Source organism: Terrapene carolina, unplaced genomic scaffold (genome assembly GCF_002925995.2).
Source record: "Terrapene carolina triunguis isolate 2854851 unplaced genomic scaffold, T_m_triunguis-2.0 Scaffold130, whole genome shotgun sequence".
In the NCBI taxonomy this organism is placed as follows: Eukaryota; Metazoa; Chordata; order Testudines; family Emydidae; genus Terrapene; species Terrapene triunguis.
Genome location: NW_020664481.1, coordinates 5,377,229 through 5,393,224, shown reverse-complemented (window position 1 = coordinate 5,393,224; position 15,996 = coordinate 5,377,229). Strand labels below are relative to the sequence as shown.

The 15,996-nt window shown below is 46.4% G+C and overlaps 1 protein-coding gene across 1 annotated transcript in view; it reads right to left on the bottom strand.

Annotated features, from left to right (window-relative positions):
* MYT1 (myelin transcription factor 1) overlaps positions 1–15,157 on the bottom strand; it is a 53,833-nt gene extending 38,676 nt beyond the window's left edge. The window contains exons 1-7 of the mRNA XM_024219196.1: positions 15,096–15,157; positions 10,441–10,467; positions 8,462–8,524; positions 7,304–7,551; positions 5,288–6,148; positions 3,534–3,668; positions 1,668–1,758 (exon numbers count right to left, since the gene is read on the bottom strand). Coding sequence (XP_024074964.1) covers positions 1,668–1,758; positions 3,534–3,668; positions 5,288–6,148; positions 7,304–7,551; positions 8,462–8,524; positions 10,441–10,467; positions 15,096–15,157 — 1,487 coding nt within the window. The remainder of the gene's footprint in view (positions 1–1,667; positions 1,759–3,533; positions 3,669–5,287; positions 6,149–7,303; positions 7,552–8,461; positions 8,525–10,440; positions 10,468–15,095) is intronic.
* Between the last annotated feature and the right edge of the window lie 839 nt (positions 15,158–15,996).

Sequence of the window (15,996 nt, the reverse complement as noted above, 5' to 3'; positions counted from 1 at the left end):
TGTACAGATGCTCTTTGTCATGGTCTCAGGGGATTCATGGCTTTGAGGGGCATGGAACCTCAGCTTATTGAAGGAAGTACTCCTGCTCCCCTCCTTGTGCAAGGGTCTGACTGGAATTATGGGTGGAGAGGCTTTGTTCCCATGGAGACAGGCTCCAGGCCCTCCATGTTTACTGAGGCCTGAGTCAGGCAAAACTTCTATTGACTTCTGTGAATTCAGCGTTCCTTTAGGAGAGATGCTGCTAGGGCTGGCTTGAGCAGGCATAGTACAGGAGGCGCTCCACGATCTTCCCTTACAGAGCTCTGCATCTGAACTTCAATCCTGGCCGGGCTCACCCCTGCTATTCCAGTCACAGACACCTTTTGCGCAGAGGTTATGGGGCAGTTTTGTGATGTTGACTAAGGCCCTCGTACTTATTATCACCAGCGACCCAAGCCAGCATTTGAATTCAGGCCACTAGACTCAAATCTAGTTCACGAACCCAACTCTCAACCACTCCCCCCCCCCCCCCCCCCCCCCCCCCCCCCCCTGCGCTGAACATCGACTATCAGACTGAAAACAGCTGACAGTCCCTTGTATTATCACTGGGCTGACCTGCAGGTAAACTGAAAATGAACTTCTCTTGCTGCTCTTTTCTGGGCCAACTGCCACCTACGCGCATCTGTCAGTAACGGTGGATGCTTCCACTTGCGTTGCAGATGCTCACTGCTAGTTAGTGTGCATGAAAAGTGGGTCTTCTCAATTAAGTGAGAACATTTCACTCATTTTCCTCTGGCCTCTCAGGCTGTGAGGAGGCATTCATCACATCAATTTTTTCATGACCTCCCCACAACGTATGAATAAATAATTACGCAAACTCACCTAGCGCCTGCAAATGAATTTAACATTTATGATTCTGTCAGCCAATCTGTATGTCCATTAAAGTCAAATGATTTGACCAAGACAGTCCTAAGCTTGAGCTAGATAACCCCAGCCCTCTGTTATACAGCCTATATTGTCCAAGGCAACACCATTGGCATTTCTTTGCACCACTAGCTTCTTAGAAGCCCTCCTGACTAATGAAACATCTTCTGAGGATCACCTCAGAATTCTCATCCACCAATAACCTTTTTTACACTAGAGCGAGGGCAAAACCAGAACTTGAGGTACGTACAATTTCAGATCTCCAGATCTGAACCAATCTCTACTGATTAGTTCTGTATGAGATCCAAAACTAGATGGGGGCTATTTTTCACTTCTGGTGGAGCTACAGATGAAATTCATGCTGAGATGGCAGAAATTCATGTGACAATAGCTGATCGTATGATATTTCTACCAACCAAAAACCTCACAAGTGTTCTGTGCCATCAAACGCTAACCCTCATTTGGACTAGAACCTCATCTTCAACTTCCTCTACAGCTGAATACCATCTCCTTGACTCCACTCTAACTAAATGCCTGCACCCAAACCAAGAAACTCTGCTCTGCCTTCTTGCCCATTTCCATCTGATACCTGATATTCTGTCTGATTTCCAGTTCTTTATAGCCATCTATAATTAATCTGTCTTAGTTACACCATATCTCAGTGTGAAGTTCATTATGCAGGGATAAAACCAATGTAATTTTTGCTGTTTGCCTTGACGACGTTTCAGCCCCTGCGGTTATTGATTAGAACTTGAAGTAAGTACCTTCTGTGTGTGTTGCGATTGCTGTTCACATGACCCTGTCCTGTGCAGCCTGGTGTTGGGCATTTCAACACATTCTCGTGCATAGCCAAGACTTTGTAGCGAGGAGAGGAAGGGAAGAGGGGAGGGAAGTAAAAACAACTTTATAAAAACAGAGCAAAAAAGACAAATAGTCAAGTTTTGATGGTGGCTTCCTAGAAATCAGCAAATATGAAACTGTGCAATTAAAAGTTGTCTGCCTACAGAAAAGAGTTACAAGCCAACACTGCTCAGGTCAGCACTAGATTAGCATTTCTGCACAGGCCAGCTTGGTCTTTTTTCCTTGCTAGCTGATTGCAATCCATTTTTCCTCCTCCCCCTTCATTCCGGAGCCATGCCTGCCCATTTCAGGTGGATTTAAGTGATTGGAGTTGTATCTATGCTTTTATCCTTAGGACTAGTCTTTGTTTGATTTTGAAAAATTTTAATCTTCAGGATTATTGCTCCCTGCAGCACTGACCTTAAAAGTAAAGAAAATAATTTGCTTTGCAAGCCTTTAGAAAGCACGCAGCTTGCTTTTTTATTTTATTTTTTGTATGCACATTTGTGTGAAGATAACTGTTACTTTCGCCTTGTCTCCTGCAGTTCTGTGTTTATGGCAGGTCTGCAACCTCTGAAATTACAGATAAGGCAGCGGTTGTGGGTTTTTTTGGCCATTATTCCATTATCATGAGCACACAATACTGAACTTTATTTACATGTACAGAGAATTCTATTTAGGATGTTGGTACAAATAGAAATAAAATCTATATTCGAAAAAAAAGAGCCAATGGCATAATGATAAATATTTTCTGCAGAATATATGAATCTTTAGGTGGTATGTTGTAACTGTCAGGGTCATGAGTGATTAAAAAGAGATTTGACTCTAGTGCACATATCAAATGGTTACTTTTTTTTGCTATACAATAAAAAAAAATTTGCTGTACAGATTTTTTTTTTTTACCCTTCTTCCCTCTTCCCAACAAGCTATTCCATAGGGGGGGAAAAAATCTGTGGGATTCAATATAGGGACCAAACCGACATGGTTCAACAGAAGATCAGTAGGGTTCTATAGAAATTACTGACAACACCTAGAGAAGTAAACAGAGAATGAGATCCTTTCTAAAAGTAGTATTTTTTTAAGCCACCCTATAGAATTCTATAGTAGGGAGATCTGTATGGGATGGATCTAAAAGCCTATAAAAAGGTTATTATTTTCTATTAAATTCTCCAGAACTTTCCCGTAAGGGTAGCTATAACTTTTGTCATCATAAAGGTAAGACACTGTAACTGCATCACACAACACGAGAAATTAAACAATGCTCTTAAGGCAAAAATTACGCCAGGACAGAAGGCCGGCACATGAGCTGTGCACCACTTAAGTTGTATTTGGAGAGCTTACGTGCGACTTCAGTGGTGCCCTGGCCTTGTGATGGGGCTCTTCCGCACAGGGGTGAATTTCACTCTAAGGGTGCATCTACATTGTAGCTAGGGATGTAAAATGGCAACCTGTGTAGACGGACCTGCATTAACTGTACTCTAGCTAGCTCACTAAAAATAGAAGTGAGGATGCTGCAGGGTGAGCTGCACAAATCTGCCCGACTCCCCCCCACCTCACAGGTACATAGTCACTTGTGCAACCTGCACTGAAGCCCTTGCCACTGTGTCCTCACTTCTACTTTTAGTGGCCTAACTAGAGTTCAGCTAGTGTGGATGCATCTAGACAAGCTCCCATTCATACTCAAGACTGTAATACAGATGTGCTCTAAGGCGCAAACCTGCTAAGTGCCTCGGCACCCCAGGTTAGGCAGCCCTTTTTCTGCGGTGTGGGAATCTCTACAGTATACTCACTCTCTGGAGGGATCCTGTCTTTGTGTGGGCAACCAGACAGACTGCGATGGTGAGGATAGAGGCCTGTGACGTGACCGGTGCCATCACAACCTGGAGTAGGACATTTGATCTCTCGCTTCTCAGGTCTTGAGGGATCTAGGAAATATGGGGAGGGGGATGTGGGAAAAATATTACCCAAGGCAAGGGCAGCAACTGGGTACAAATCATGATGACTGGATAAAAGAAAAGGAGCTATTGTACAGCACTGCTGTGATAGAGTTTATCGCCAAGATTTCGGGATATGTTTGCATCTGTAGTTCAAGTGAGAGTCCAAGGTTGAATATTCACACAACCAGCTGCCTGATTGTTGGAGCAAATCAGGTAGTTACTGGTGCAAATACTCTGATTTGCAAACCCAATTACATTTTTATAGGTTTAAAAATACAGGTGCAAGTTTTGCGGGTGGATACGAAAGGGAGGGCATGCTCAGTGTGGCTGAAAATGTATCGTGTAATGTGCTATATAAGGTCAGTGAGGTCATCTAAGAATTATGCCAGGATAATCCCATTGGCTCATCTTCGATCATGGACCAAGCCAAGCCAAAAGAAATTATTGATCTTAGGCCAGGCTTCAGTTTCTATAGGCCTGCCCACTTAGTATCTAATACTTCCTGCAGAATCCAGAAAGGCTCAGCAAGTGATACCCTGCTTGAAAAATACGTGAACTGCATTAGTTTTCAGGTTGATATTTTCATATGAGTCCTATGCAGAAGTAGTTGAAATTTTTCAAATTTTAATAGTTTTGAAATTTGAAAGATAATTCATTGATTCATAAATTAGGAACATTTTAAATGAAATTCTTCATGAAAGTGTTCAGTCACTTTTCAAATGGAAATTGATAGAGCTAGTTGATTTTGTTTGTGTTTCAATTTCAAAAATTGTTAAAATTTTTAATTTAAAAATGAAAAGGGGGAAACGTTTGCAAATATTCCCCCCCCCCACCACTTTCCTGCCCTATGCTAGGAAAGAGGATGACAAACTCTCAGTAGGAGAGGTGTGCATGGAATCAGGTGGTTCCTGTCTACAGCTTTCCTTTGTAGTTTTAGTTCAAAAATTTATTTAAAAGTAAACTGGTGCTGATTAAAGATTCTGATGAAATTGATGGATTGAGGATATTGATGGAACTTTCTCCATGTGTCTATTCAATACGTACATCATGGCCCCATGGAGAAGGCTTCTACTTATCTATTGCTCAAGTAAAAAATGGCACCAAAGCCCAAATGCCCTTAAAATCAGGCTACAAGGTCCATAGTACCTGGTCTCACAGGCTTTTTCTGGAATGGGAAGAATGACTAGAAGGGTGGCACTGGTGGGAGAGTTTTTGTTCTGAGTTTATTTTGGAGGGTCCTAGCTTATGGATTTTGGTCTTAATTGTCACTGGGAAGACTTTATAGCCAAAAGACTGGGTGGGAACATTTTAATAAATGGAAAGAAAGAAAATGAATAGAAATAGTCTCCCGGATTATCCACTCTGCATCGCTTTTCCCATTTCTGTCTTAGAGGTACAGGTTGAGATTTTCAAAGCCAACTAGGGGACTTGCCATGCAATTCCCACTGAGAGTAATAGGAACTATGTGGCTCAATCACCTAACTGAGCTTGAAAATCCACAACCAGCTAGTTTTCATGGGACACTTAGCAGTGAAGCTCAGATTCTTTCACAGTGCAAGGCTGTTGGGGAGGAAGATGGTGCATGGAAGCTTGTTCAGATACTCCACCTTTGCTGTAGTAGTTTTTTCTGATCGTGTCCAAAGGTTTGTTTTGTTTTTCGTCCACCTGGAAATGCTTTACATGCTCCCCTGGCAGGCGGCTGGGCTCCCTCATGATTTTAACCTGCTCGGCTTTGAGCGCAATGGCCTGCTCCAGTAGCCCCAGGTTCCCTCTGGTCATCATGTCGTACATTTCAGACTCATCGGTCACGGCAGATTTCTGGGAGCGAGCATCGTCATCTTTGTCGTCGTCTGACCTGACCTCCACGATGACCGAGTACTCAGGTTTTGGGCTGAACCGCCCTTCACAGTGGGTTTTCTGGGAGTCCCGAGACGTCTGAGGAGTTTCTTCACAGATGACTTCAGGTGCCAGCTCCTCCTCTTCTTCCTCTTCCTCCTCCTCCTCCTCCTCTTCTTCCTCCTCTTCTTCTTCCTCCTCCTCCTCTTCCTCCTCCTCCTCCTCCTCTTCTGCTTCTGCTTGCATGGCCTTTTGCAACTTGCAGGACCCCTCACAGTTCAGATCGTCCCGATGCTCTGGACACAATTCACTGCTACGTTCACTAGTGACCTCAATGACTTCCTCCGCATCCTCAGTTTGGATAATAATTTCCTTGTCACTTTCCTCCTCGACCACCTCTTCTTCCGCCCCTTCATGGACCAGGTGCACAACATTAACAGGAGGTTTGGAGACCTGCAGTTCATTTTCAGGCATCTGTCCCTCTATTGCAAGGGTTTCTTCTGCTATTTGGCCTAGATTTAGGAGAGAGTTGGCAATGATTTCTTGATAGCTGCTGTAATTGGCCTTGCTAGGGCCGGGTGTACTGGTAGCTGCATTTTGTCCATAGTGTGATGATTTTGCTGGGCTTCTTACTGCAAAAAGGAAGAAGGAAAAACGTTATAAGCTCATAAAGAGCTCTTTGTCTCCTTTCAGTTTAATTGAACCCCAAGTCTTGCTCTTGTGCCCTGGGTGAAGCCTGATTTATTGCATTTAGTAATGGCAGGTATAAAAAGGGATTTCCATTTTAAAATTATTCCCACTGATAAGATGAGTAACACCTTCAGATATCTATGTTCTCCACTGAACCATCAGAAACCATCAGCTACACATTTTTTCACGTTGTCTGCACTAGCCCAAGGTGATGTTTTCATGCTAAAGAGCACCCCATTGGAGGCTGATGCAAACTGCCTCAATAAACAGGGGTCCGTGATACACAAATAATTTACAAGGAAAGAGATAAGGGAGAAGGCTAAGGTCCCAGGGCAAAAACTCTGCCCGGGTTACGCACATATACCTCCTCCCAAAGCCAATGAGAGTGGCATGAATTTGGGCCTAGGGGCCTTACTCTGTGACCACTGAGCATAAGTACAGTCATCCTGGGTCAGATCAATGGTCCATCTAGCCCAGTATCCTGTCTTACAACAGTGGCCAATGCCAGGTGCCCCAGAGGGAATGAACAGAACAGGTAATCACCAAGTGATCCATCCCCTGTCGTCCACTCCCAGCTTCTGGCAAACAGAGGCTAGGGACACCATTCCTGCCCACCCTGGCTAATAGCCATTGATCGACCTATCCTCCAGGAACATATCTAGTTCTTTTTTGACCCCTGTTATGGTTTTGGCCTTCACAACATCCTCCGGCAACGAGTTCCACAGGTTGAAGACAACAGAAAAGCTCACAACTTGTCTCTGGATCAGGCTCCAAGACTCCAGTGTGCCTTTCCCATTGCTTTACCTATTGAGCCGCACAGAAAAGTGCTTTTATACTCTCCATAGTTCCTTCCCCAGGAATCGTCACTGATGGGAAAGCTCTTATTTTTAAGATGTTGGAGACAGTCTGTGACCAGCATAGCCAGGAACAGCCCTTCTCAGATTAAACAGGGTTTTTCTGTTGTTCTTCCACTGAATATAATAATGGAAGAACCCATCCTATACATAATTTAGAGGCACTATAACTCTTCATTATTAACACTCACTGCCCTTTTTCCATCTGTAAAATAAGCTCTGCAATCAATAATGATAAAGCACCTTCCGCTGGCTCAGGGCTGGGGGTCTCCTCCTCTTCTATCGTCTCTGCCTCTTCCTCCTCCAAAGTCCCCTCGGATTCATCAGTGACAGACTCCTCCTTCACCTCCGTCTCCTCGCTCCCATCGCTGTCCACATTGTAGCCTTCATCAAGGGCCAGCTTCAGGGGATGGGATTTTCTCTTTGACACCAGGTGCTCGGCCTCAGCGTCCTGAAGTTTCCTCTTCTTTGCTAGAGGGCAGCTTTGTAAACTAGAGGAAAAGAGGACTCATTGCATGAGGGAGCAGGTCTGAGAAAGACCTCAGAAATGGATGCTTTATTCAATGCAGCAAGGGGTAAAAAAGTCCTTTAAGGACTGAAGAGAAACGGGTCAACTTTGGGCAATGCATAGGGAGGGCCAGATCTTCAGCTGGTTTACATTGTCCTAGCTTTGTTGACCAAGCTGAAGATCTGGCCTTCATTCTTTTTCACTCTTCTCTAAAGAAACTCACCTATGAATGGACCAGCTCCTGATGCCTTTACTCAGTTTTTGCTCAGAGATCACTGGGAGTTTGCCTGGCCCAGTAAAAACATTTAGTCCTATTGCATCTTATATCTGCCATCACAATTTACGCTAGGCCCAGTTATTTCTAACCTGGACATTGTTGGATACTAAAGGCTGTTGGTTGCTTCTAGCTATAAAACTAGAACTGGTATTTAGGTCCAGCCATTGTGGCATATTTAACTCATGGGCACCAGGAGTCCAGAAGAACTGGTATTTAGGTCCAGCCATTGTGGCATATTTAACTCATGGGCACCAGGAGTCCAGATCTGCCTAGTATAATGCACTGATGAAAAATCTGTTAGCAGAAGAATGGACTGCAAGGCAGGCAACAAACTGGTATTTCCCACCCCACTTCCCTCCACCATGCACGCAAGTAGCAAGCAGAGCAAGTCCTCAGCCTGAAGACATCTCAGCAGAATTAATAAACTCATTTTATAGCAACACAGCCTCCTCCTTTTTGCATCGGCCGTGAGTTTGGGGAAGCTCGTTTAGGACCTGATCCAACTCCCATTGTAGTCAATGGAGCTGGATCAGGGTCAGTCTGTCTTGATTCCTACGTCTCTCTACCACTGGCATTCAGGTTCCTTAGACTGGAAATCCGCCAGACCAAATCTTACCTTCTGTGTCTTGCATACTTTCCACGGATGTGTCCTGAGCCATTACATCCTGGGGTAGGGCAGCTTGAGGGGGAAACAATCAAGCAACAAGAACGGTGATGACTTGAAGAATGCATTTTAATTAAAGTATATAAACTGTGGGAGAGTTAAAAAGAATCTGTGCAGAAGGAACAAAAACTGCAAAAGGGAAGATAATTTCCTTTAAATAGTTCATTTCATCCCTTTGAATTCCAAGCAAGGAGGGCAGGATGGCGGCTTTGCAGTTTGCTAAAAATTAATGAAATGAGTCACCCCATTTAATTAAATGAACGGTTCATTATAGTTTTATGAGTATGTTTAATTAAAGATTTGCATGTGTAAAAGCAAGCCTTTAAAGACCAGACAACTACCGTACCCTGCCTCCCACTGCCACTGTTTAGTTTTCTTTTTCACTAGTGTACAAAATAAATCATGGTTTTTTACATTTCATTTTATGGCTTGTCAGACAAGCATTGTTTGAGGATGCTAGGAATGGGGGACCTATTGAGAAGGCCAGGTTGAGGAATGGACACGGGGAGTCAGGCCTTTGGTGATAGGAGTCAGAGCATGTTGGACAAAATTCACTAGCTCCCCTGCCCTGGCGTCTGCTCAGCTGAAGCGACAGTCTCAGCGCAGAGGGCTCCAGAAACCCTAGGCACGACTTGTGCCCTCTAAAGCCCTTAGCACAGACTGAAGTGGTGCATGCTGCTTTGCACAGCTCCTCTGCCCTGGTAAATGTCACCCCTACAGATAGGCCAGTCTCCAGGAATTACAGGGGCCCCAGAGGCTGAAAAGCGGCTTCAGCCAGTTCGCCTGGCGGATGTACATTAGGCTTTGGCGATTGCCATAGGCTGCAAAGCCAGGGGGGCCACCCAGGACACGGCTTGACCACTTTTTGACTGGGCTGGCTGGTTTCTCAACTCTCTTGCCAGTTGCTGGTCACGAGATGCAATTTGCCGGGGGGGGGGGGGGGGGGGGGGGGGGGGGGGGGGGGGGGGGGTTGGCTGGGTGCACATGCAGCCGTACGCATAGTGATCTCGTAACTAGCATCCGTGCACGGTGCGGCGGGGAGTGGTGCTGCGGCCTGCTCTGCATGTGCAGCGTGCCCTGTGCCAGGCCCTTGCCCCCTGCTGGCTGCTGAAACTGCAGCAACTCTTCAGGATCCTCCCTCCCCTCCTCCTCTGCGGGTGTCCCTATGAACTAGCCCAGCTGAGCCAGGCACTTCTGAGGTCGTTAGGGTTAACTCCTGGCCAAGGTCCAGATGGAAGCTGATGTGGTGCCACGCTTTGCTGACCAGAATTCAGGGCAGGGAGCCCTAGGAGAACAGCAGCACTTTGTGTTTGGGAGCTTGCTGACTGGAAGGAAAGCCGAAGCCAGAGACTCTGAACTCCCAGAGAGGCCCTAGACCTATCTCATCTCAAAACCCTCCTGGTCCTGCTACATGTCCTGGTAACACTGAAACCCCAGGGCTGCCTTTTGCAATAAGCTGACTTGTGACCTGCTTAATATCTGAGCTGATGATTCTCCTTTAACTCACACGATCAACTGGGAGGATGCCCAGCGTTCTCTTTAGCCTCCTAGCCTCTGTACGGTGCATACGCTCAAACCAAACTGCACCTTTCACGGGGTGCCTCGGCTGAGTGGAAGTGGCAGCTCAGAGGGTTCTTCCAAGTGACGTGCTCGAGATCATACATAAGAAGATCTCTCCAGGCTAATGTGCATAATTGGAAGAGGGTCCCCCTCCCTTTTACTGATGATCTTAAAGTCTATTTAATTTTAATTGCCTTCAGTCATGACTGAGATCGCTCTGTTCTGAACAGCCCCAGACACACTCTAAGTGACTGCACACAGAGACACGGAGCAGTGGTTATGCTAGCAATGACTTGCCTGAAAAAATAAAAAGGCTTATTTAGTGTGGAACAAGAACAGCTCTGATGAAGATGTTATGGGCATTTCTAAACTTTGCTAAATCAGTTAAGGTTGATTCCCTTTTTTAAGGCAGTAAATTACAGCCTGTGGTTAAAAAAAAAAAAAAAAAAAAAGAGAGAATAGCCCAGAGGCTCTGAGCCAAATGTATCTAAAGTGACTAGTGATTTTAGGTGGCCCATTTTTGGTGCCTAGCTTTAGACAACTTCAAAGGTGTCCAATATTCAGAGGGTGGGCGCTCAGTGCTTTCTGGAATGCCAGGTCATTTTATCTTGGTCTAGGACTTTGATTTGTGAAATCCTTAGAGATGGAAATTTCTTACATCTTGGCAGGGGTCACTGGTGGCAAAGGGCTCCGTGGTTTGTTAATGGTTCCCCCTTCTTTGTAACATTCACCAATTTCTCTCTTTCTCTCTCTCTCTCTTTCTCAACAGCTTTAATACTTTTACAAAAGCCTTCTTATTGTCATGCAGACGATGCCTAGCTTCCAATTAGTCGATTAATCGTCCAGTTAATCAGGCAATTAGGTGACAGCTGCAGAGAGGGCTGTGTGGAGCACTCTGTGCTGCCCCTGAAATATGTCACCTGCTTCAATTACCACCTCCACTCAAGTATTCAGCAATAAAAGTTAGGGAAGTGTAATGCCCAGCATCCCCCATGCTAGTCTCTCAGGAGTCATCGCAGAGCGTAGGAGCAGAAATTCTACGAAATTAGGACAGTTAAGGTCCAATTACTCTTTGACATGGAAAGCTTTCTAATAGAGGCCATAGGAAATGCAGCCCCTGCCATTAGCACATGCCCAGGTTAGTGAATCCTCCTCTTGCATAAGCACTTATGTCAGTTTTACAGAGATCTGAGAGATCCAGGAGCCTGTGATTTATAATAAAAAGCTTTGTAAGACTGCAAAGGTTTGCGCCAGTTTTTTTCTCTGGCTGTTGCTGGCATGCAAGCGACACCAAATGAACAACAGGACCGCCTGAACATCTCAGGCATCGGGCTATGGGATGGCCAGGCTGACGGGTGGGGGTGTGGGCATCAGATCTGTACCGATGGAAAAATCTTATCCTGTACCTGTGGGGCTAAATCATTTTAAAATCCATCCTGTAAGGCAGGGGAGAGGATGGAAGGGGAGATAGAGACCAGGAACATGGACAGGGGAGGAGGACCAAAGGGACGAGAGGGGCAGGGAACCAGCGGATGATCCAGGAATGGGAGCAGGGGGAGGACACCCGAGACAGAAGGGGAAGTTTGCTGTTAACCATTGTACATAACAATACTTTTTCAAGTGCCATTATTTAAGGCTGCAGTTCCCTCTGGGGACTGGATCCTAGGCTGACCTCGCCCTTAGTGCAGCCCAGAGAGAGGAGACCCTGAGCATCGTTTCACCTCCTCTGCTCCTGGGACTGGTTATGGGCTGGAGTGGGGCCTAGCAATAGGGCAGTCACAGGGCCGCTCTAATTAACACCAGCTGGAACAGTCCCCTAGGGGCTTCCCTGCCAGCCAAAGATTGCTCCTTCTCATCCCTATCCGGCCGCCTCCCGCCCTCAGCCCACCATAGAATGCACCTTGCGTGGAGGGGGAAGTGAATGGTAAAAGCCAGATTCCCCGCCATTAAAGAAAGTGGGAATGGGGAAGTGCAGAGGGCAGCTCGCTCTCTTCTGCCTGGCGTGGGTAAGCAGTGTGCCCTTACAGCTCCCCCTACACTGGTTCAATGAGAACTCTCCCCTCCTGTTTCAATCTGCTATAACTCTGCTATAACCCTCCTGGGGTCCCTTTGTGCTCTGGGCTGGTGCAAAGGGGACTTACCCAGGGCCAAGCCCTGAGTGTCTGGCTACATGATGTACAAGGAACTGTAACACAGCTAAAATCCTGTTCATTTTTCTTCCCTATAGCCATAAAATGGGACCCACCAAGTGGGAGGGGCAGAAGAAGGGGCTGCAGGAGGAGTAAGGGTTGGGCCTGGTAATAGATTTGCCCCGTCTAATGCTTTCCACAGCTTTTATTTCCCTAAGGAATGCGCCAGAATCCCTCCCCCTCCCCAAGTTATGGGGCTGAGAAGACACTTTTCTTACCTCACCTCCTGTCCTATGAGTTCCGTGGGCACTGAGCAGAGGGACAGGAAACAAAAGTGGAAAGAAACACAAGGTTGTTAGTAAAAACACAGATTCCACTGCCACCGCTGAGCTAAGCCATCCTAGATCATAAAATAGGCAAGGCTACCTAGTAAATAGAAAAGCATAAACTCTCTGCAGCCCTCAGCCTGCGACCACTTACACACATGCTTAACTTTAAGCGTGTTACCATTAGGCATGTCGTGTTTTCAGGGTAAGGGCCTACATCTCTATGTAGACACAAACACACACACAGAGCCAGATTCTTAGCTGGTTTAAACTAGCGTGGCAATATTGAAATCCATGGAGCGACATCGATTTAAACCAGCTCAGGATCTGGACTGCAACCGGTAAAGGAACTGACTGAGTTCTCTCGTGTCTCTTCAGTTTTTTGGCAGTTCAGATGCATTTAAAATATTGCATTTTTCTAGTTTCTCATTTTAATCCCTTTTGTAACGATAGCACAGGCTCTAGATCAGAGGTGAGCAAACTACGGCCCACGGGCCACATCCAGCCCGCGGGACTGTCCTGCCCGGCCCCTGAGCTCCTGGACGGGGATAGGGTGACTAGATGTGCCGATTTTATAGGGACAGTACCGATATATGGGGCTTTTTCTTATATAGGCTCCTAATACCCCCCAGCCCCGTCCCGATTTTTCACACTTGCTGTCTGGTCACCCTAGCCGCAGAGGCTATCCCCGCCCCTCCCCTGCTGTCCCCCCTCCCCCGCAGCCACGCCGCCATGCGGGCAGCGCTCTGGGTGGTGGGGTTGCATGCTCCTGCAGAGCAGTGCAGCAGCGTGTCTGGATCCTGCCAGGCAGTGCGGCTGCCAGACATGCTGCTCTGAGTGGCATGGTAAGGGGGCCAGGGCCGGGGGGTTGGATAAGGGCTGGAGGTTCGGAGGGGGTGGTCAGGAGACGGGGAATGGGGGGGTTGGATAAACATGGGAGTCCCGGGGGGACTGTCAGGGGGCGGGGGTGTGGATAGGGGTCAGGGGATGGGGAACGGGGGGGTTGGATAGGCGTGGGGTGCCGGGGGGCCTGTCGGGGGCGGGGGTGTGGATAGGGGTCAGGGCGGCAGTCAGGGGACGGGGAACGGGGTGGTTGGATGGGGGTGGGGTCTCAGGGCATAGTTAGGGGTGAGGGGTCCTGGGAGGGGGCGGTTAGGGGACAAGGAGCAGGGGGGGTTGGATGGGTCAGGGATTCTGAGGGGGGCAGTCAGGGGGTGCGAAGTGGGAGGAGGTGGATAGGGGGCGGGGGCCAGGCTGTTTGGGGAGGCACAGCCTTCCCTACCCAGCCCTCCATACAGTTTTGCAACCCCAACGTGGCCCTTGGGCCAAAAAGTTAGCCCACCCCAATCTAGATTTTTAGGGATGATTCTTCATTTCTGAATAATACAGATGACATTACTGTATCTTTACTGAAAACCTGATGTCCAGCCAGGAATCCAAACAGCCAGGGGAAAAAAAGAAGAAGAAAAAAAATGCTATGTGGCACAGGGTAAAAGGCATAACACAGCTGCTCAATTTGTTTGAGCTAATTGGGTTTCTGGGGGATCCAAACCTCAATGGAGTGACTCACAAACTTCAACAAACTGGAGGCAACAGTACGTAGCATGGTGTATCCAAGAAATTACCTTTTCACATCGGGAGACCTAGCTTTAAGTGTGTTTAAGGTGGGAAAATAAGCAGAATCAGGCTGGTCTCATTATAATCCCTAATGAGCATTACATATCTTACAAAAACTACCACATAATGTGGCACGATTCAGCACAATTGGCTGTATCTGCTTTCTGAGCGATGCAAATGCCTAGAAGGAGAATGATGTAGGTCAGCATGGAGTGAGGCACAATGGCCCAGCTGTGTAGATGAAGTTGCATAATACCTTCCCACATCACCCTTCATTTTAACCAGTGCTATTAGTTCCTCTCTTTCAGTGACCTTTGAACTGCATCAGATCCATACACACAGAAAAGAGAAAAAATAAATTCAGAGGTTGAGCTGTAATCATTACACAGGGTACCAATGATCTGGATATGACTTTACACGCTGCAATATAGATGACAGCACCTTCCTTCTTTGCGGGGAAAAGGCATCTAGAGGATGAAATATACATTTTTTTGCAAAGCTGGAAAATAAATAGCAATCAAGCTTTAAATTAACAAGTCATTTGTCCTCAAGTCCCCGCCATGAGACGGCCTGTTTGCTTCTGCAGCATGTACAACCTCTGCCAGGAACTCTCAGATGTTCAACTTCAAAGCCTCTAGCAGAGCATACATGATGAAAGCCTCTGGAAGTGATCTGAAGCTATCACGATTCCTATAGAACTAAGCATGGAAGGGATTTTTTTTTTTTACAGGGGGGAGGAAGGAAGGTTAAATACTATGTGGGGTGTAAGTGTTTGTTGCTAGAGCTGTTTTTGTGAACAGATCTCCTGGGCTGGGGGGAGGCGGGGAAGCAGTGTTTTAAAAACGTGAAAGAATGAGATTCTGGGTCTGAAAGGAGAGCCTGCTTGGAAAAACCGGAGCACATTAACCTCAGATATAGCCAATGTATGTAATTCCACACAGGAGGAGAATAAACGGCTCACCTCTGATAGACTTTGATCGTGTGCGTGCTCTCTTATCGTCATTTTCTAAACTCATCTGGAATCAAACAGCGACAAAATTAGCATTTAAGAATGTATTGGAAACAGTTACCCAATATAAATGCCTGGAGCTGGGGAGGCTGTAATGTCTTTTTGAGAAAGATACTGATTGTATTACTTTTCAAATTAAGGCCAGACTAACTTTGCTGGGTTGACTCTAAGGGGAGGAGCCCTGATTTGTCTTTTCCCTATCATATAAAGACTTCACCCAATAGGAACGTAGCATTTCTCTTGCTCTATGGACCAAACGGCTGAAAATATGGCCTTATTGAAGTCAGTGGGAATTTTACCATTGATTTTGATGGGTCCACAATTTCACCCAAAGTATTTGTATGGTCAGCTTGTGATACCCTGATGATCATCAGATAGTATTTTAAACCACAAGTGATCTCACTGAAGTCAATAGGACTTCTAAGATAGGTGCTGCTCAGTGGGAGAATGGATATGATATTCTGGCCCACCAAGTAAATAGCTGGCTTTGTTTTGCAGACATTGCTTTTTAGGGGTTGTGCAAAATGGCATTGTTCCACTGACTTCCTTGAACCAGCGGAGAGTTTGCCCCTTCACATATAAAACAACTTGCATGTTTTCATCCTGGGGGGAAGGAGGGGGAAAGGACTTTATAAGGACACCATTTTGGAGCCAGACCCTGCAAAGTTTTACTCCTGTGAGCAATGATTTTCCCTGGATGTTATTGGAAGCTGCTCCCAGGAGCAAAGATTACTCATCTGAGCCAGGCTTGTCAAGATGCGGCTTTTGTTTTGTGCAAAGGGGCCTGCGAGGTACTCAGCACCTCAGGAACCATTGAAGGCAGCGAGAGTGGAAGGTGACGCCATA